General features: G+C 37.2%; 1 protein-coding gene across 1 annotated transcript in view; it reads right to left on the bottom strand.

Moving 5' to 3' along the window:
- Positions 1 to 400: 400 nt before the first annotated feature.
- Positions 401 to 22,248, bottom strand: part of RNGTT (RNA guanylyltransferase and 5'-phosphatase) — a 215,108-nt gene continuing 193,260 nt past the window's right edge. Inside the window, exons 15-16 of the mRNA XM_004673684.2 lie at positions 3,994 to 4,117; positions 401 to 2,307 (exon numbers count right to left, since the gene is read on the bottom strand). Of these exons, the coding sequence (XP_004673741.1) occupies positions 2,144 to 2,307; positions 3,994 to 4,117 (288 nt within the window). The 3' untranslated portion in view covers positions 401 to 2,143. The remainder of the gene's footprint in view (positions 2,308 to 3,993; positions 4,118 to 22,248) is intronic.

Raw genomic sequence — 22,248 nt, forward strand, 5'->3', positions numbered from 1 at the left:
GCTTGATAATGCCTCAAAACCTGCCTCTTGATGATCCCCCTGACTTTCTAGTATCTTTTCATAATCTTGTAGCTGGCAGAGCTCAGGGGCTAAATGGGATCCAGGAGAGAATATTATATGACACTGTAATAGAGAAAAGATAAATTAAAAAAATTAAGTCCCACTAAAATGCACAAAGGCACAGAAAAAATATCTGGGACTAACAAAAATTACTTGAGATGCTCTTTTCACATAACTCATTTAAAGGTTACAATTACCATAAACATTTTAAGTCCATTAAAGATCACTGGCAAAAACTTGCTACACAAGGGCCCTGGCTTTACAAAGGCTTGAAGAAAGCAACACACCATGTGAAAACGAGTCACTCATCCTGGTGAAGTAGGTATCAGACAATTTGGAGTTGCATAGGCATTTTTTAAGACCCACTTTGTGTCAAATACCCTTTGAGAAATTTCCACCTTTCAACACTCATTGTATCACTCAGGTGTTTGAACCCAGTTAGTGCCCAAATGAACAAAGTACTCTAGAAAACAAACACTAAAACGGCATTTTGGATAAATTCACAATACATTGTATAACCTGGGGACAATGAAGAAAAAAGTCCAAGCATGACACTAGCATTTCATTTAGAAAAGCTCGGCAGGAGAAAACTTTGTTTAAAAACATTAGAACTCAGGGAATTATACATTTTTGGTTAATCTGTGCTATATCCTGTCAGGTATTCCCTAGGTCACTCGTTTGGATTTCATGTCTGCATTAGTAGAAGAATATACACTGTTGCATATACTCAAATATATATGCATATACATATACAAAATTCAGATCATGAAAATTTGTTTTAAATACATATACTTAAAACCTGTACCTCTAAAAATAAATACATTAGCCTCTAATTGGCTAATTCTCAAAGTTCCTTCACAAACCAATCAGAATAGTTTCTCAACAATGGCTGATGACCAATTAGCTACTCTCTAAAACCATTACCGCTCAGTAAACATGTCAAGATGCAGATGTACAACATAAACAGCATTCCCAGAATAGAAAATAGATAGAATTCTGGCTTTGAAAAGAAATGTCTTGGTTGCCTTGATGTGTACTTCCTACAGATGTCTCCTCTTGGCCTCTGCAGTTATCCAGCAGTGGGAGAGCACTTTCTCACGACAGCATTCTATTCCACTGATGTTACCTTCTAATCAAAGAAGTCAGCTGGCATTTCCTTTGCTTTTTTGTTCCAGGGAACTAACACAACATTGTTTGTATTTGACATCCCATAATCACAGTGAGTTGTATGTTTTAATGTAATGTACAATGTGCTGATACCACTGAGGTGAAGCAGAAGTGGCTTGGGTGTTTATCAAAAAGAAGTCTTCTAGGAAACACATAAAGGACCTGATGGTATCCATCTGAGTACTATGAAGTAACTCAAAATCACTGCCAGAATGAACACCTTGAATATCTGATGCTGCAGTTCAAACAATAGAAACAGATGAAAGTACTCAGTATACTTTCTTTAGAAAAGATGCAATTCACAAAAATGGAGTTTTACTTTTACAAAAACACACCTTAAAATGACAGAAGCCAGACCAAGTTGTTTAATATAGTACAATACCTAACAACCTTGTCATTTGTTTTTGAACACAGGAATCTCAGAAATATAGGAAATCCATGATAAACGATAGCAAGAATGTTTAATGCCATTGCCTACATGTTTTAAAAGGAAAATTTACCATAGTTGGCATACAATTTCTAAAAAATACAGTTCTATGCTGTCACAGTTCCAGATTGCAGATAACTTTGTAAGTTAATGATGAAAGTTACCCATATATAAACAAGGCCTCTTTTTCATTGATTTCAATCATTTAAACCTTTGGGTATTTCAATCTTCAGATTCCACAAGGTAAGGCTGAGTTATCAGATATAAATAAAATGTTCAAGTCCATGATGTACTGTAGCACTGAGGAAACAAATACATCAAATATTTACAGGCTGGCTACAATATTTTCTTTGCCTAAAAAAAAAAAAAAATTCAAATGTATCTCAACATCAAGCCACACTCTTTTTTTTTAATTTCTCGGGCTGCAAAAATGGAGTGACAGCATTTTCCTCACTCATCTTTCCCCTCCTCCTGAAGTCAAGTCTGCTCTTAGGTCATAGGGCGCGGTCTTTTGGGAGGTGGTGGCGGCATGAGCTCTGTGTCAGGGTCCAGATGATGCTTTCGCTTCTGTCCTTGAGAAGATGCAGCACATCTGTCGATGAACTCAAACAGCATCTCCTTGGTGACAGGATTTGAAATGCTGTTGCACACAGCTGTGGACAAAAGTAGACACATGTCTCATGTGAGGGTTAATTAAGGCCACTGACTCACCCCAGGGAGATGAAAGAGGGGAAAGGTTTCCAACCAATATGCTAAACACTTTCATTTTACCGATCCTCATGACGCGTGCTTCACATTAAACTGTTCTCGCTCCCTGTCCCCACATGAGTGCCCTTCTAGTGGCTACCCTTTACTACACTATTGCTTTTACACCAAAACTTGAAGTACTTAGGTTATCAGTATGTTTTCACTATGGTTTTCTAACCTTCCAACACTTCTAACATGATTTTAATCTAGCATAGTTCATCACGCTATAGTCCATTTCCAAGCAAAAATCTTGGCAGAAAACCTGTGGTCTAGACCTCCAGTCTTTCTCTCGGAAAGGAGTCTACAATGGGAAATGTAGCTGGCAGATTTTTTTCATTGTAGCTGGCAGATTTTTTTAAAGTAGTTATTATCACAAAATTACTGATTAAATAAGCATTTTTTCTTTTTTTTTATAAGCAGTGTTTCCTAAAGGAGCAAAGTTTAGTATCTTTTTTTTTCCAATTTATTTACCTTTTCAGTTTTATGAAGGACACAGGCTCATTCCTAGTGTAGAAATGAACTCATCTAGAAACTTTAAATGCACAACAGTGACTTCTGAACTGCAAAAACCAAACTAGCAATTTCTACATATTTATTATAGTTTATTATACAGTCATCATCTTCACCAACTGAGCACTTTCAGAAAGTATACAATTCTATTAATTTTTTTAAAGATTTATTTATTTGTGCACACAGAACTGGGGTACAGGTCAGAGGTGCAGGGGTGGTCAGAGGATTCACCAGAGACAGAGTGGGGAGCAGAACAGACCGACTGACGAAGAACACTGCTGAGGGGAGCAGCGGGCAAGTCAGGAGAGGTCTGCTGCGCCATGTGGGTCACCTCCGGGGCGGGAACTGAACTCATGCTGAAGTGACTTTAGCTTTTTAGTGCAGTGTTTTAACCCGCTGTGCCACCAGGGAGGCCAAGTCCATTAATTTTTAACCTTGGTTTTTAATTTGTGTTTTCTAATTCCACTAAAAATGCAATCCAGAGTAACAACTGCTACTAATAGTAGTTTCCCTTATAAAGTTTATTAATTTGTGTTGTTCCCCTGAAAGAAACTTAGGATTCTGAATTCCCAAAGCATTTCTATTGTACCCAAAGAACTCTCAAAAGGAGAGCATAGCAAGTTTTAGGGCTTTTAAAAAATGGCTTTCATTTACTTTGTTCTCTATTATTTGTAAAGTTATTTTAGGAACTGGAAATTATATTTTCCCCTGCTAATTTTGTCTTTTACCATCTGGCACACAATGGTTTTTATAATTTTGAATAGATCTGAAATTATCCTGGCTTTTGTTGTTGTTGTTGTTCAACAAATTCAACTGGTATCCAGCTCATTATCTTGCTCTTTAAACTTTTCTTGGGGCACACGGCAGAGGCCCCCGGGTCTAGAGAATCTACAGGTTGAATGAAGCTAAGCCAGGTACAAAAGCGGACATAACCCATTCCAAAGAAGCAAGAATGGGGTTCTGAAGGACTCTGTGCCCCGTCAAGCAGCACAATAAAGACTGCACAAATGGTCATAACACCTTCACTTTTTTTCCCTTTTCTTCCTTTTAGTGTAAACGCAGCGGGAGGCTGTCATACTCACCCAAGGCAGTGTTGTAGGCATTAGGAAAACTTTTGTCTGTTCTCTGTCTCATGAAGACCCAGCTGTTGTTCTCAAATTTGCATTCTATAATTTTGTTGTCATACTGTTTTAGCTCTTTTGTCACCTGTTTTAAAAGAGAATTGAGGAAAATATTTAAATCATTCTAAAGGCTTTTGCTTCCACTATGTGACAGACGCATTAGGGAAAGCCAAAAACACCTCAGTAACTCTTCCTGCAGAGCTCTTTGTCATCTGAAGTGTCTAATCAAGCCTAAGGATACAGTGTGCACTCCCTTGCACACATGCTCATTAATCCAACATTTTATAAATAGTCGTGGAAACGGCTGTCAATATATAGCAATTAAAAGAATCTAAGCAGAAACCAGCCACTTCTGGGCCAAATGCAAATATGTTACCATAGGGACCAATGCCTCAATATTGTCTGCGTCCCTCTGGCTTTTAGAAACTGAGTATGCTACTTGGATTTCACTAACTTTCAGAAAGACCTTGCCATCACCATATCAAAACCTAAGAAATTTCCTCTACTAGTTAAAAGAGAAAGTTACACATAAAAAACAAACATTCAGATCAGGTTCTAGTAATGTACATCATAAATATTTTTCTTTTCAAGCAATGATCATTAATCAAAAATGTAATCTTTGGGAATTTCTTCCCCTTCCCAACTCCCAACTAGCATGAGTTTAGAAATGAAGCTACTTTTGATTTTAGTAGCTTTTCCTGGCTACTTCACCCCAGATGACTGAATATGGATTACAACTTATTCTATCAAAGCTAACAAGTATCCATGGTAACTAAAAGACCTTTTAAAAGATATTTCATCAGGTTATGAGCATGGTTTTCATAAATAGGAACCTAAGCTTATCTTTGCAGTTTTTAAATCAAATGTCAGTCATGGTAATATTTTAATTCTGCCCTCATCTTTCACGGCTAACAACTTTTCCTCACAATATGGTAGATTGCAATCATTTAACTTCATTAGCATTATTTGAAATGCTCTCATTTTGCTACCTACATATTCACTACCACTTAGGAATATGAAGGGAAACAATTTTTAAAAAGATGCTTTCAGTTCACAGATTAAGCAGTACATGTCTTCCTAAAACTTTCAAAGTTGTATTTCTTTTCCCTTAATGAGTATTATATTTGACTGAACTATGTGCAGTTTCAATAAATCTAATAGGTCCGATACATTCAGTAGTTCTGGAACCAGACCTTCCTCTAAAAAGTGGTGGTACTCCTAGCAAACTTTCTAAAGTTTATTCTCAAATACTCATTCTAGTTTCAACTCCCTTCCTTCCTTCAAAGGGATCCACCTTCTTTTACTTTTGATTCATTATCTATATTAAGTACTAGGTAACACATTCAGTTAGGTAACTACATATGTCAGGTGTAACAAAGATAAGATTCTAAACTTTTCAGAGTCTTCATTCCCTAATAGCTAAAATAGGTAAAAATAGGTAAAGGAGCTTATAAGTTACTAGGAAACTATATATATATATATATACACACACTATGAATATTATAATATATACACACACTATGAATATTATAATATATATACTATGAATATTATATATAATATATATAATATGAATATCTATATATGAATGCCCAGCACATAGCAGTCAACTGAGTAAAAAAGATCAAGTAATAAAACACTGCTTTAAAAAAAATAATCTCTGGGCCCTCCCTGGTGGCACAGCGGGCTAAAGCACTGCACTAAAAAGCTTAAGCCAATTCTGCATGAGTTTGATCCCTGCCTGCCCCGGATGAGATCCACATGGTGTGGCAGACCTCTCCTGACCCGCCCGCTGCTCCCCTCAGCAGTGTACTTTGTCCATCTGCCTGTTCTGCTCCCCACTCTGTTCCTGGTGAATCCTCTCACCCTCCGCATCTCTGGCCTGTACCCCAGTTCTGTATGAATAAATAAACCTTAAAAAAATAAAATAAATAAAAATAAAAAAAAAATCTCTACAAGAAAATTTGCAAAGAAACCAGAATGACATGGAAAGTTACAATCTGAAAACAGCTATCAAGAAAGTTGTATCAAATGCATTAGACAAAAAATGGTTTGCTATCAACAATGAAGTCTACACTCATTACTGACTAGCAAATGTAATAAGTCTTTATCATATATAGCTTATTGTTCCTGTGTTCCTAGTTTTCAGAACTGCTATCAACCATGTGTTCCTCAACCTGGTCAGAGCAATTAAGCAGTATTTATTAAGTGTTTGTGTTAGATTTACTTGGGCATGCATTAGCAATCCAATAAGCCAGGAAAGAGCATCCGAGAAAATGCACGGACCTATCACTATGCTAATCTAAATGGATTTCTGTGTTCAAAACAGTACATCATTTTTCACTGATATCACCAGTTATATTCCCAAGACAGATACACTATTAGTATTCATTTGGTTAGGTAGTAAAATATATTGCGCCGATGAAAAAATACCTCTCGACTGTATAAACCAAAGGCAGTTTTCATTAATGATCAGATCAAGAGAATGATTGGCATGTAGGGAGGAGTTTAATTTTAGTGTCCAAATTCTAATTTGTTACTATGACAATAATCATCCTCAGTCAATTACATATTATTATTTAGTAAAACAGGACTGCTTTGGGCCTACTATAATCAACTCTGTTATCCTAGCTTGAGTTAATGAGTTTGAAAGTAGTAAGGATAAAATATTTATAAGTCAGGATTTCATATCTGTACCCATAATTACAATGAAGTAATGAAATGTTACTGCTTTTGAAAAAAGAGCAATATATAGTGTATTTCATATGAAAGACATTTTTTTCCCCAATATCCATCTTATTGAGTACCACGCTTTTTTTTTTTTAACTGTATCTGATCTGCCAATAATCTGGAGTTAAGAGATACTTAGATGAAACTAAATCTAGTATCTGAAGGTTTTAAATTAGCAATTCAAAGATACTACCTAGAATAAAGGAATCAGAATTGCTCTGTCCTGCCCCTGTTCCTACAAAAAACACTTTGTAACCTAAGAGCTAGGAATGTTACCAAGTCCCCAAAGACAAATGATCTGCGCTGGCTGAACTGACCTGCTATACAGGGCAGGCCTAAAGATGCGTTCCTATTTCTAGTGTTGGACAGAGCCTGGAGAATTTACTGTCCTTGCTTGGAGAGAGCTGTTTTGTTATCAAGGGCTCATCTTTGTTTCACAGAATGACAGCACAAAGGTTTGGCAAGGGTGGGTGGGTAGCATTCTCGGAACGAATTTGCTCTGGAGACATTTTAAATTAACAAATATCTTGAGACCAAAAAGCAAGCGGTGAGTTTACTAACTTTTAATTCTGAAATAATTCTAGGTTTTCAGAAAATTTTTTGCGACAACAGTCCTGCCATAAGCTTCCTCTAATGGTGGTATTTTATATGTCATAGTATATTTATCAGCTCCAAGAAATGAATATCTGTTTCCAATTCAGGAAAATACATTGCATTTAGTCATCGTGTCTCCTCAATCTCTGCTGAGCTGTGACAATCTTACACTTTCCTTGACACTTCTGAAGAATACTAGTCAGGTTATTTTAGAGAATGTTTCTCAAATTGGGAAATTCTGATTATGGATTTGGGGGAAGAATATCCCAAAGAGGTAGAACAACCTCACATCTGAGGATAGATGATATAAAAACGATTTCCTACTGGTGATGTGAACTCTAGTCACATGGTTAGAATGGTAGTTGCCAGGTTTCTCTACTGTAAAGTTACCATTTTTTTCCCTTTCCATATTGTACTGGTTAGTTGTGAGTCACACGCCCATTGGAGTATAAGGAAATTACACTCCACTGTCTGGAATCAAAGACATTTGAACATTTATTAAAACCACCACGAAATTAATGCCTTTCTTCGGAAGGCCATTCTCAAAGTATACAAATACCCTGCTTGGCCTTAAGATTCCACTCATGCATGTTAGCATGTCTCAGGAATCTTGCCTGCAGCAATTACTACTGTGGTATCCTAATGGGATTTTTTATTTTCTCCATTTCTTCTGTAAGCAAGATTTGTTCCCTCTCCTTTATTATTTATATTTACTTGGACTCGTGGATACTTATTTTCTTCTTTGGCTTATAATGAGGACTGAAGCCATTTTACTATTTTGTATTCATTCTTACTGTTTTGACCAGGTATGGAGAACTCTCTCAGGTTGGTGCTGTATTCTTCTGACTGGCTCCCACTTTTTACTTATTTATTTTCAGCACCTATCAGCACCTATTTTCTGGCAATATCAGTCACTTCTAGAACTGTATGCCTTATCTTTATATGGATAAATATTAAAACATAATTGAATACTTAGTATCTATTAAACACTATAAATTAATGAGCTACCCAAATAATATCATTCATTTTCACCACAATCTTATGAGGGAGAAATAATATATTAATGCCCTTTCACAGGAACAGAAACTAAAGCTTAGAGTAGCTAAGTCTCTTTCATCTTACATTAAAATTAACTCAAAATGGAAAAACTACCAAACTTAAAACTATCAAATTTCTAAAAGAAGATGTAAGAAGAAAATCTTTGTGACCTATGGTTAAGGCAAAATTTCTTAGAAAGAAAAGCAAGAGAATGATCTAAAAAATAAGTTGATAAAAATATCAACATTTAAAATATATACTCTGCTGAAAATATTGCTAAGAGAATGAAAAAACACAGGATAAAATATCTGCAAATCACCTGACGACAAGCCTATATACAAAATACATAAAGAGCTCTTAAAATTCAATAATTAAAAAAAACAACAAACTGAAAATCGGACAAACTACTTGAACAGATGCTTCACCAAAGAAGATATATGGATGAAAAATAAGCACATAAAAATATACTTAACACATAATTAGTGATTAGGAAAACACAAAATGACAATGAGATATTAGTATATACCTATGAGAATTAGCTAACTAAATGCTGACAGCATTAAGTGTTGAGTTCCAGTGCCAATGATCTGAACTGTCATACACTGTTAGTGGGAATGCAAAATGGTATAACCACCTTGGAAAATAGTTAGGCAGTTTCTTTATAGATGAATACAAATGTTTAACAGTAGCTTTATTCATAATTTCCCCAAATTGGAAATGACTTCAATACTCTTCACCTGGTGAAAATACACACAAATTTTGGTCTAGTCATACATTGGGATATTACCCAGTAACAAGAACAACTGATAAATACAAAACAGAAAAGTTTGGAATGCAGCATGCAAATTAACCTTAAAAAGCTACAGAATACAGGGTCCGAGGCACATGGCAAGATCAGTTGTTGCAGAGTCTGGAGTGGAAGGAAGCAGTTCATTACAAAGGGATGGCACATGGGACTTTTAAAAAAAGTAACAGAACTGTCTCTATCTTGATACTAGTGGTGATCAGATCCCCGCATGCACTTCAAGAAAATTGTAAGTATATCATTAAAAAGTAAAGTTCAAGTCATCCTCTTTGCAGTGGATTCTAAATACAAAGCACTGAGTGACACAGCCTCTGCTTACCTTCCCAGCTCTTAGAACTCTTAGAGAACCCTGGATCCTACCTTTACAGAACTTATTATTACTTGTGAAAATAATTTTTGTTGATTACTTAATCTGTCAACCAGAATGATTAATAATTACTGACTTCTTCATGTTCAGTATATAGTTCTATGTACCTTAACATGGATTAATTTAGATGATGTTCTTAGTAACTCTGGGAAGTATCCCCACAGTTAATAAAGACAGAGGAGCAAAGGTACAGAGATGTTAAGTAATTTGATTGGGTTTCATGTGTAACAGAAACATACTGTACCCCTTCTAGCTTTTGTTATACAGTATCTAGTTTAATCTGTATAGGAATCCAATGACATTTTCAGATGTGGAATCTGAACTCCACGTAGTTTAAATAACTTGCATGAATATAGAACACTAATTTATTTTAGAATTCAAATTCAAATTCTAGGTTTTTCTGAATAAAAACTCTGTGCCTTCCTTTTCCCTAAGAATATAAGCCCCTGATTGAAAAAGTATTAAATGGGTGAAAGATAGACTATGCTTATGAACAATTTTACTGCCTGTATAATAAACTATAACACAAGTGATAATTTCCAAGGATTACATTCCACTTGGGAGAGTCTGTGGTGGGAGACCCAGTGATGTGTGAAAGATGAAGGGCAGAAGGACACTGCATATTAACTTGAACCAAGCATATTGCTTATCAAGTTTCTTTTCCTTTACTTTGCAAATGCATGCTATTTTGACCTGCATCATCTCTATTTGCTATTCTAGTTGCAGCACAAACCACAAATCATAGCAAATTGCAGAATTTCTCAATCGTTAAGAATTTACAATAGGTTAATTTTAAAATGGGATGCATTTCACAGCTGCAGAGCTTTTGTCTGATTTCTAGACCAAATGAGAAACCATTATTGAATCGAACAACCTTTCTATGGGCATGACTAGCAAAAGAAAAGGTCATGCAGATAAAACAGGCATCTCTGCCAGGTAAGGTGAGGTAATTAGCTTATTAAAGAGGGCACCAAACTCTATGGTATAATGTATTGTTCACTATCCATTTAGTACCAACCCTGGTGAAACTTAAAAGCAGATCATGGATTCAGTTTTTGCTTAGGGTAATAAAAATGATATACAACCAGCTATTTTCTTCTAAACAGTGAAAAGTATGGTATGGACTTTACCTGATGCTGCTGTTTATTTTTAAGGTCTCTGTCCCACAACCAAAGCAAATTATTCATACAGTGTTATTTATCAGCTTGAACTTGATAAATGGCCTACATCTGACAGCAAACCTAACTTTAAAAATCACTTTAATGATCATCAAATATGCTTTCAGAAGTTCACAATCACTAAATCTAATGTCTGAGCTAGGCCATTCATTAATACGTCAATGCACAGTTCAAATTTACTTCAGAGTTCTCCAAGGACTTATTAACAATAATGCTCATGTTTAAAATCTTCTTGGAATTGGTACTGTTTACATAATACAACTGTCTCCTCTTGTTCATGTGTTGTCCAGCTATTCAACTATCCACTTTTTTATAGAGACCTCAAGAAGAACTATCCTTTAGATAGATCTATGTCAGGTAGTAATAAAACAAAAGGCTACAATAGTAAATGATTTCCATCCTATTCCTCCTACAACTCAGACCACCAACAAAAACAATTTTTCATTTGATCATCTTCAAGAATAAACTCTCTTTCCTTTAAAGTCAATTTGCTCTGGTAGCAATAACAGGCATGATGGCCCAGAGGGACCCTCACACCTTCGAATCATTAGCTTAGCTAAATTGATCTCTTGGTTTAATATAATGCTCTTATTATAATCAGGATCCATATGAGCAAATAATACTCTCTAAGAACACTTTCAGACTCTGAAACTTTCTGTCCAAAGTAGCTATAACCTAACTCTGCTATGTCCAATTGGCCCTTTGGAGTTAATCTTTTCCTCTTTGCCATGCACAAAACATTCTATTTTCTCAACAACTATTATTTCTTCTTTAAGAAAGAAATCCTGGACTTGGCCTTCCCTGGTGGCGCAATGGGTTAGAGCACAACACTTAGAGACTATCCAGAGCCACTGAGTCACTGAGTTTAATTCCTGGCCAGAGGTGACCCACATGGCACAGCAGACCTCTCCTGTCTCGCCCGCTGCTCCCCTCAGCAGTGTGCTTCAGTCACTGCTATTCTGCCTCTTCTGCTCCCCACTCTGTCTTTGGTGAATCCTCTCAACCCCTGTACCACTGGCCTGTACCCTAATAAATAAATAAATCTTAAAAAAAAAACTGATTTAAAAAAAAAAAAGATGGTGATGGCACATGGGTGATTTGGTGATGGGAAACCCAAGGGGATTGCAACTGAGAAGGAAAAATGAACAAAAACATGTAAAAATAAACTAATACAATAATAATAATAATAAATCCTGGACTTACTGACAAAGGCATTACATAATACAGAATGATATAATAAAGTAGCTCAGAACCCTAGAGTTCCATTTTATGTCTCCATGTATCCCTTGAATGATATACACCATGGATTTATTTAAACACGACTCACCACCTCCAGTACTGAGGATATAAAAGACTAAAAAGATGCTAAAGTTCAAAAAATGAAACAATAAATTATTTACATCAAGTGTCATAGTCTAAAATACCTTTCTCAAAAAAAAAAAAAAAAAAGAAAAACCCTCTCCCCACCCCACTCACACACAGTTAACCTTTTTTACCTTTCATAAAACCCAGTATTTTGGAGCTGAAATGAAACTTGGGATGATCAAATCAAATACTTTTATTCTGAAATATTCAAGCATATTCCCTCATTACTTCTCCTTATTAGTGTATCTTATGTGTGTGAACATTTAGACAGTGAGGAGTTATAAAACCAAGAGGAAAATGGAAATTCATTATTTTAGGGCCTTATAGTCAAAATTAACTTAATGTTTTTACTCAAGATAATTTTATTTTCAGAGCTACTTACCTTTAAAATTAAAAACAGATTGTTTTCTCTCGTGGGGAATGAGTGTTTATTAAATACCTGTTCTGTAGGCTGTGCAGGGCATGCTATGTACATTCTTTTGCTTCTTATAGTAATAAGGAAATTAAGGTTAAGTATTTAATTCTTTTATGGCTGAGTTTTAGATCTAGAGGTCTACATTATACAGTCTCTTGGCACTATCTGTGAAATCCAACACTCCACAGGAAAAGGAAAGTATTTTTCAGTCCTTATCAAGAAATTACTTAATAGCTAAACCAAACATCTAATGTCACCACAAACTAAACAAAAACACAGGCTACAAGAGAGAAAAGCAAACAGAAACCCCTTATAAACTACAAGTGTTATAGGTCAGCTAGTACTTGGAGAAAAGAGGTTTGGGAAGAACTGAAGATTAAAGCAGAAGAAACCTTAAAAGTGAATAGGGAAAAGATGTGAAGACACAAAGTTTTAAGTATTGTAAGCCAGGTATATAAAATGGAGATAAAGCGTTTTTCAGTTGAGTAATATACAACAAAGAAAGATTTCAGTGATGATCACACTAACTTTTTAGTAGGCTCCAGTGATTTAACACAATCCTTTTTATTTCTAGCTTTTGGTTTATATATACTTTATTTTCAAACTTAGGGAAGAAGCGAAATCTCCAAAGAAGAATGCATATAAGTAAAATGCAACCTCCCAAAACCCAACTGGCTATTATCTAAACATCTCTATATTACTAGTATCTGCCCAACCTTTGAGAGAATTTTCACAACTCAAAACTCCAGAAGATTAAATTTTACAAAAAATTCCTCCTTCCCTCACTCCCCACTCTGCCTTATGTTTTTGTTCTAATCCTGCACTTGGGAGGCTAACAGGAATATTTCTTAGCTCTCCTAGTGGAATAAAGACCAAAGGTCAAAAATCACATGGGTTAAAAAAAATTCTCACACTTCAGACATTCACCACTCAGAAAGGACGGAGTGAGTCCATTCTGAATAGGGTATCTCTGGTTACCCACTAGGAAAGAAATTATTTTATTATCTAATATGTATTTATTTTTGTGGTATGTGGAGACATACTAAAAATTGTCAGGATAGGGCCCTCCCTGGTGGTGCAACAGGTTAGTATACAGCACTGCAAGCCAGCAGCAGCCACCTCAGTCCCCAGCCCCGGAGGTGACCCACATGGTGCCTCCCTGTGGCACAGGGATTAAGAACAGAGCTATCAAGCTATGGACAGCCACTGCGGCACAAGTTTGATTCCCGGTCAGCCACAGAGCTGACCCACGTGACACAGCAGACCTCTCCTCTCTTGCCACTGCTCCCCTCAGTAGGGCATTTCAGTCCATCTGCCTGTTCTGCTCCCCACTTTGTCTCTGGTGAATCCTCTCACCACTGCCCCCCGCCAACACTCTGGCCTGCACCTCAGTTCTTATATTCATAAATAAATAAAAACTTTTTCTAAAAAGTATCTAGCACAATCTTGGTATTTAAATAAAAATACTATATATAGGTAACTGATAGGAATGCTTTTAAATCATCAGTATTCTTAGAATATTCTCACAGTGTGCCTCTCTAATTTTTACTAAGACAGCCCAACTCCATGAAAAATAGAAATGATGAGTGAGTCTTTAAAGAGTGAGAGTGCTCCTCGCGCAATGCCAGGCTGTGCCTGTGCCAACTCTGAGGCCAGTACACCTGCCACCTCAAGTTCCCAGGGCTTCCACTGCTGTGGACTGCTGTGCCCAGAGCACACTATGTGTCTAGGGCTACGTGATCATCTGCTCCAGACGAATGACAATACAGGAAGGATGTTTGTTTCAGGGGGTTATTCAAAATTGGAGAACACTGTGGAGTGTTGGAAAGTAACAAGCTGAGAACACTATATCATCTGCTTTGTTTGCCAGCTGCCAGCTGCCACCGAAGACATGGTGATCACCTCCTGGTTCTGTTCTGTGCCCAGAGGCTCCAAATTATCACTGTTTAAACTGTCTTGCCACACTTCAGATGTTATACTATCATTTCCATTTTGCTATTGGAATATTCCAGGAACAAAGTCCTTCTCTATCATCTAAGTGGTGTAAAATTTACCCACAGATAGTCATACTTGCCCCCAACTTTACTCTTAAGTGGATTACTACCTCCTCTAAAAAGGGGGAAGCCCCTGTTTTTACCACTGCAAAGCCTAAGTTTGATTAGCAGATGAATACTGTGCAGCACCACTCCAAAGCCTGCTGATGGCAGAGCAAATAGCTGAATTTAACCCCAAATTAATCATGAAAATGAACTCTGAGTTAACCTGACTGGCAATGATTTGGCAAGTAAGGAGAAGTGGCAGAATGAACATTTGGGACTTTATTTTCCCAATCTGACATGATAAAGGAAAAACAGGATCATTCTTAGTTACATTTTCTTTTTAAAGACTATTTTTTCTTAAATAACTTTTTAGAAATCAAAACCTAACAGTGAGAACAATTATGTTAATAATGCCAGGAAACTTGTTTGCTTTGTTAAATTGAGCTTCAAAAGCACTTCAATTGAACACACATTTGTGATCACAAGTAATGCCTATTCTTATATCCATTTAAAATGTTTACTTTATTACAGCTTATTATAAATGCAAGTCTAAAATGCAGCACCATGGCTGCTCAATTTCCAGGCCACAATTTTATGATAATCATATGAAATGTATTCCTGTGTCAACAGAATTGTCTAACAATGCCTCAAATGGAGATGTTAGCTACTCTGTCTTTCTGGGCACCACACGCTTCTTTCTGTGCTTCATGACATGAAGAAATTGCTAAAAGCCTAGAAAGTTCTTTGATGATTTTTTTTTTTTTTAAAGATTTTATTTTATTTGTGCATACAGAACTGGGATACAGGCCAGAGATGTGGAGGGCGAGAGAATTCACCAGAGACAGAGTGGAGTGCAGAACAGGCAGATCAACGAAATACACTGCTGAGGGGAGCAGCGGGCGAGCCAGGAGAGGTCTGCCACGCCATGTGGTCACCTCCGGGGCAGGCGGGAATCGAACTCATGAGGAAGCGGCTTTAGATTCTCAGTGCTGTGCTTTAACCTGCTGCGCCACCAGGGAGGGCCTCTTTGATGATTTTAACTTAGCTTGTAACATGACTATTTTGCTGCATTTAGTTTCACTATCTAAAAATAGAGGTGAGCTCCTATATGGAACTTAAATACCCAAACACATGAACAGCAAAAAACAGTTCTGAGGAACCTGAGAGGACTGAGTTGGAGACTCTACCAGTCTCTACTGTTTCCTACTGCACCAAGTGAGGGGGAAAAGTACCTGGAGGTTACTATCTTACAAAGTATGGACTGCTTATCATATATGCAGATTCAATAACTGAAAATGGAGTATAGGGTTAAGAGGTGTTCCTCTAGCCCAAAATATCCATTTCCCTGAAGCACACTTAGTTTTGTGATAAGCAGTCCACATGCCGTCCAGCATGTGGATCTCAACTCAGTTTTATTTTTTAACTGCTCTACTACACAGTTACTGAGTCAGATACTTCATATTTCATTCACAGGACCTAGTGTGACAAGCACATAGGGGAAGGGACAAACACATAATATCAGGAACCAGGATGATGTAGTAACGCATACATATTTTTTTTTTCAGGCTTTTGTTTTCACTTGTAGGACTGTTAACAGGATGGTCCACAGGGAAAGAGGAGATTCCAGGTTTCCTGACACATTCAAGGGTAGAGCTGAGCAGGGAAGAGAAGCAGCTGGAAAAGACTGGAAGAAAGCAAAAAGGAAACCTGGTGGAGGAACACAGCAAAGAGACATGTAAAGAAGCTGCATTTGCTTCTTGGCCTTAGACTTGTACCAGGGACTTGGGGAACATGGAAAGAAACACTGGAGACAGACATGGGTGAGAGACCTGTCGGGATTTTGACAGTAGCAGCTTTTATCTTTATTTTGATCACTTCATCCCAGATTTGCCCGGCTCTTCCTCTCCCTTTCGTATGGGTCCGCACCAGAAGGTGCCTAGACTTGTGCTAAGCTTTTGGGCTTTTTGTCCTGCTTTGGGCCACCCCTGTTTGGCTGGGCATTTACCCGTGAGGGGATGAGTAACTTAGGGTGTTTTGTGTATAAACTATCTTATCTATTCTTTCCCTTCTCTTCTCTTTATTGCACACTAATTATGTTAATGGAAAGTCCCTTTCCATTGAAGGTTTCAAGCACTAGAGTACGTTTTTTGTGTTGATGTAAGAACCTATTTAGAATAGGCAGATTTGGGTGCCCCTCACCCTCCCCACCCAGCTCTGTAATAGGCACACCTTTTGGAATTGATTAACAGGTCTGTTCAAATCTTGATTAGAAGAGACCATAGCTCTCACCGAGGCCAATTCTCTTTTTAGATTGAAACAGAGATTCACAGGAAGTCTCAATTTGTCCAAAGTGCATGGCTCTTAAAGGGCAGAGTTAGAACAAGGGTCAAGGTTTCTGACATTATCAGTCTAGTGGACTGATTCTTAGGTTTATCAATATAATCTTTAATAAATAGAGACAAATTTACAGGCAAATTTTTAATATGCAAGTTTCAACAAAAGGGGGGAAAAAAGTTTCACCCTGTTGATCTAAAATAAAAAACATTTTCTATCCCAGCATATTACAGAAACATACAGATACAAGTTTAATAAAACAACTTATTTCCTAACTTGATTTACTTTTGTTATTTTTTGCTTCTATTTGATGAAAACAAAACTGACTGAGATTTACAACATTATTCTAAAGACCAACCACCTAAGTTAGGGGAAAAATCTCACAAAATATACCAAGAGAATAATGGATCAATTTCAAGCAACTAGTAAGGAAGTAGAGAAGCCATTTTAACTTTTCTAATCTTGAATAACAAGAAAAAATGGATATAAATCTCAGGGCAGGTGTCTTCCTACTCAGAAAACCAAGCTAGACCCTTCCCCGCCACCCAAGGCTCCTCCTACCTTTCCTTCCCACCCCCTTTCCTGAGTAGCTGCACCATGAAGAGGCTGCCCTGGTCAGGCAGAGACAATCTTACTCCTCTCCTCTAGTATCTTTAGCAAACCATGCTGACAAAAATCTGACCTTGACTTCAGATGACATTTTTCTCTAGAAAAAATGGGCTTCAGTTTGTCATGTCAACTAAAATACCACATGATATATTATGCATTATTTTAGAATATAATTTTTTCCTTCTGTTTACATTCTCACCCATTGGATGGTAAACTCCTTAAGCAAACAAGAGGGCTTTTTTTTTCACTGCAAGATCCCAATGAACACAGGTACTCAATGTGCTAATGGTTAAAGGGGGGAACCTTGTAAGTATTACTCAAGGAAATAACAACAGATTTTAGAACATTCCAATTATTATAAACTTACTTTCATTCCCTGGACTGACCGTGCTATCTCCAATGGTGAGCCTTTTTCCTTATTCTTCCCTCTGACACCATCCGCTGTTATCCTCTGGCTAGCAACTTCTCTTTATCAGGATTACTTTCTATGGAAGATTTTTTTTCTCTGCCCACAGGATCTTGTGCTTCACTGATATACTACCACAATACCTCATCCTTCCATTTATCTTGAAAGAACACCTACTGAATTCTTTACATTTCTAGTTTGAAAACAAACTCAAACAGAATGGAACTTTAACACACTTCCTAGCAAATAATACATGCTCAACTAAAAATTTTCAAATCTATATGTGCAAGAAAGTTATGTACTTTGTGTAAAATACAAAACAGAACCAAAATAGAATAAGCCAATGACCCAGTATTATGGGTAATTGATAACTGGATGAACCATAGCTTTCTCAGTAGAAAGTCCCTAAAAGCCATCTGCCACATAAAATTAGGCCCCTCCTACCTTTGTGGGTATGGTTTCTATGATTCCTAGTGAGAACAAATAAAATATTAGCTACTAGGAATACCTGAGGGAAGAATAAGGAAGAGAAAGTAAACAACAAACCACCTATCATGTATTTTTTTTTAAGATTTATGTATTTATTCATACAGAACTGAGGTACAAGCCAGAGATGCGGAGGGTGAGAGGATTCACCAGAGACAGACTGGGGAGCAGAACAGGCAGATCTATGAAGTACACTACTGAAGGGAGCAGCAGGCGGGTCAGGAGAGGTCTGCACGCCATGTGATCTCCTCCGGGGCAGGTGGGGATCAAACTCATGCGAAAGTGGCTTAAGCTTCTCAGTGCAGTGCTTTAAACCGCTGCGCTATCATGGAGGGCCCCTATCATGTATGTTTAAGCTAAATGGGAAGAAAATAGCTAAGGCATTCTATTGCATCATATTCATGATAAAGGCTTTTTTGCTTTCCTATAATTTGAACAATAATGCTCATTCATCTGGCATTTATCAATATTGTTCAAGTAGGAAAAAGATAAATACATCATTCCTTGCATTTTTGCATCAAATGTACAAACAAGTGCTAGCTAATATATAGTATATATGCAAATTTTAAATAAGTAACTCATTTGCATAATTACACTGATAGGAATTCAAAAATCTTTATGGACCGAACACGTCACACTCTTGTGGGTTAATTTTGCATGATTCCTTCTTTTTTAAATTTTTTTTCAAAGATTTTTATTTATTTATTTATGCATACAGAACTGGGGTACAGGCCACAGGTGCAGGGGCAGTAAGAGGATTCACCAGAGACAGAGTGGGGAGCAGAATAGGTAGATCAATGAAGTATGCTATTAAGAGGAGCAATGGGCAAGACAGGAGAGGTCTGCTGGGTCATGTGGGTCACCTCCAGGGGGAGGGATAGAACTCACACTGAAGTGGCATTGGCCAGCTTCACAGTGCTGTGCTCCAACCCATTGCGCCACCCATGATATCTATTTTGAACCGTGAATTAAGACCCATGTAAGTTAGGAAGATTCAAACTATATCTTCCTGTCTGCATCTGAAATGAGCCTACATTTCCGTTTTTAAAATTATTTTCCATCTCTTTCCCACAATAAAAGTCTTAATATTTGTGTATTGGCTCAAGAAACATGACTTGCTACTAGTTCAGAGTATCTTGGATAAAAAATATTCAACAGAATTCCAAAAGGCTGGTAGTCTAAAAACCAAGAAAAGACATATGACAAACCATGAAGAGTCTGCCCTGAAATATACAAAGGGTTAGCTTCAAGTCTTAATAATTTATCACTTTATTAATGAACCAACAGATGACTTAATGAAGAGCTTGTTCATAAGATCTAAACACAAGGTTGGGGGTTCCTTTGAATATCCATTAAGAAAAGTAATATTATGAGAGAAGCTATTTTTGCAAAAGAAAAAAAAATTGCTCAAGATAAAATATAACTTGGGAAAAATATAAAATCCTGGTAAATATTTAATATGTGAGGCAAAATGGAAAAGCACTGAGAAGTGACACTAGACAGATATTCAGCATAAGATTTAAAAATGAGATATTTCATCATTTATATATTACTGCTATTACTAATAGTTCTCTCTTTGAAAAAGAGAAAGCAAAGGTTACTATAACAGGAGGTAGAATTTTGGAGGAAAAATTCTTGCAGGAAGGAACAAATACCCTACTAATGGATGGAAAATTTGGGTTAAGTGACAGCAGTAATATACTAGACTCACCCTCTTTTCCATTCTTTCTATATTAGTCAGAAAAACATGAAATGCCTAGGTAAACAGGGAAGAACTATACAGAAAAAAAAAATCATGCTTTCATATTTATTTTCTATGACCAGGATGTATATGCTCACAAGTATATATGTATGCATATGAAGCGTGACTATGACGTATTTTATTCTCAGATTTTAAATACCAAGATGTAGGATAAATGAGTTTAAAATACAGCGCTCTTTCCCCCACCCCCTGCAATCAACATGTATGACCTGCACCTCTGGTCTTGCACACACTCCTGTAATTATGGACACCTAGGCCCAGAGAGCACTTGACACGCACACATATAAATGGGGTCATCTGTGCCAAGGGGCAAGGGAATATAAGGGTAATGTCACTCTTAGACAAGCAGATGACAGAAGACAGCCAGAAAAATACTGAAAGCTGGTCTGTCCTCAGATTCAGCATTAAAGGCCTGTAAAAGTCTACAGAAGGTTTCAAAATTACTTTGTTGCAGGAACTGAAAATGAGCCTACCCAGCCTGGGATGGCTGCAAAACACGAGTGCAGAGCTTTTTAGAATGTAGCTGATATTCAGATATATATATATAAAAAAAAAAAAAAAAAACTCTAAAATTTCCAGAGAAATGGAACACAACACACCTACCAGTTGAGGATAGGTTAGATACAGCAAGCTTATCTTTCATTTCTGAACCTTCCAAGGTCTAGAAGGATGTACAAAACCCAGTCCTCTGTGCATATGTACACAACTGCCGATGCAGTCAAAAAATGACAGATTCAGGAGCAGAAGCTACATTCTTGATTACCAGCCTGCAGTCTTTCCTCTCACCACACTGCCCGACATACTTTAATTTTATCCTCTGGATGTATGTGATTATTTTTATTTATAGCCTGTATCTTCAGATATAGGGCTTGTAGTTTCTAGTATTTACTCTGGCATCACAAACTCAACCAGTACCTGCCCTTTGGCGTGAAATGGAGCACATTCTCGTTTTTAAGAGATAAAGATCATTATACAACAAATATTTCTTCAGCAGTGATTTTCTGATATACCAAAAGAGACTCCTTCGGGGGGAAGTAGGTGGGAGCCCATTTATAGCAAGAAGAAAACAACCGTAACTCTGTGATCAGGGTTATATCTAGCACCTGCCCTGCTGAATGAGGAGGAAGACTTCATCTGATGTTTAGGTGGTAAAAACATGGTTGATTACCTTGGAGTAGATCCAGTTCTTTTAGGGAAGCCAGCATGGTTGGTTTCTTAGACCTAGCTTATTGTGAATCTTGCTCTACAAGGAAGACTGTTTCTAGAGTAGTTCCAATCTATTATTGCTAGTTATTGCTAGTTAACATATCAACCACTGACAAAGTAGGTTTTATACACACACACAAAACTAGGAAGGATCCTAGCATAATTTAATGGAAAACCATATTTTTAATTAAAAAAAGACAAAGATGAGAAGTCCAACTATCATAACCAATTCTGAATTTCTTCCAACATACCACACTTTTTCCTTTTTATGCTACACAATAACTACATGGAATTTAGGGACAATGCTGTATACTATCTTTCTCATCTTGTCAGAAAACAATTAGGAGACAGTAGTAATATGGGAGAATATAAAGAACTTCAGCTCAAGAAGAACCGTATTTAAATTCTGATTCAAGTGTACTGGAGAGGGTGCTGTGCTCTATGCAGCCCCATTCATAGGTTCTCTGCCACACTGCTCTATACAATTTAGTTCTAAGCTTGGTCATATGGAGCACAAAGATGGGAATTTGCCAAATGGCTGTTGCTGAGACTACGAAAATCACTTAGCAGCCATCAGGGAACTAAACCTTGTCTACTTGCCTGTTATTTCCTGGGGTTATTCTTTTTTATTTTTTTTTTAAGATTCATTTATTTATTCACACAGAACTGGGGTACAGGCCCGAGATGTGGAGGGTGAGAGGATTCACCAGGAACACAGTGGGGAGCAGAACAGGCAGATGGACGAAGTACACTGCTGAGGGGAGCAGCGGGCGGGTCAGGAGAGGTCTGCCGCACCTTGTGGATCTCCTCCAGGGCAGGCAGAGATCAAACTCATGCAGAAGTGGCTTAGGCTTCTTAATGCAGTGCTTTAACCCGCTGCGC

The sequence above is a fragment of the Condylura cristata genome, unplaced genomic scaffold (assembly GCF_000260355.1).
Source record: "Condylura cristata isolate star-nosed mole 26May11 unplaced genomic scaffold, ConCri1.0 scaffold00001, whole genome shotgun sequence".
NCBI lineage: Eukaryota > Metazoa > Chordata > Mammalia > Eulipotyphla > Talpidae > Condylura > Condylura cristata.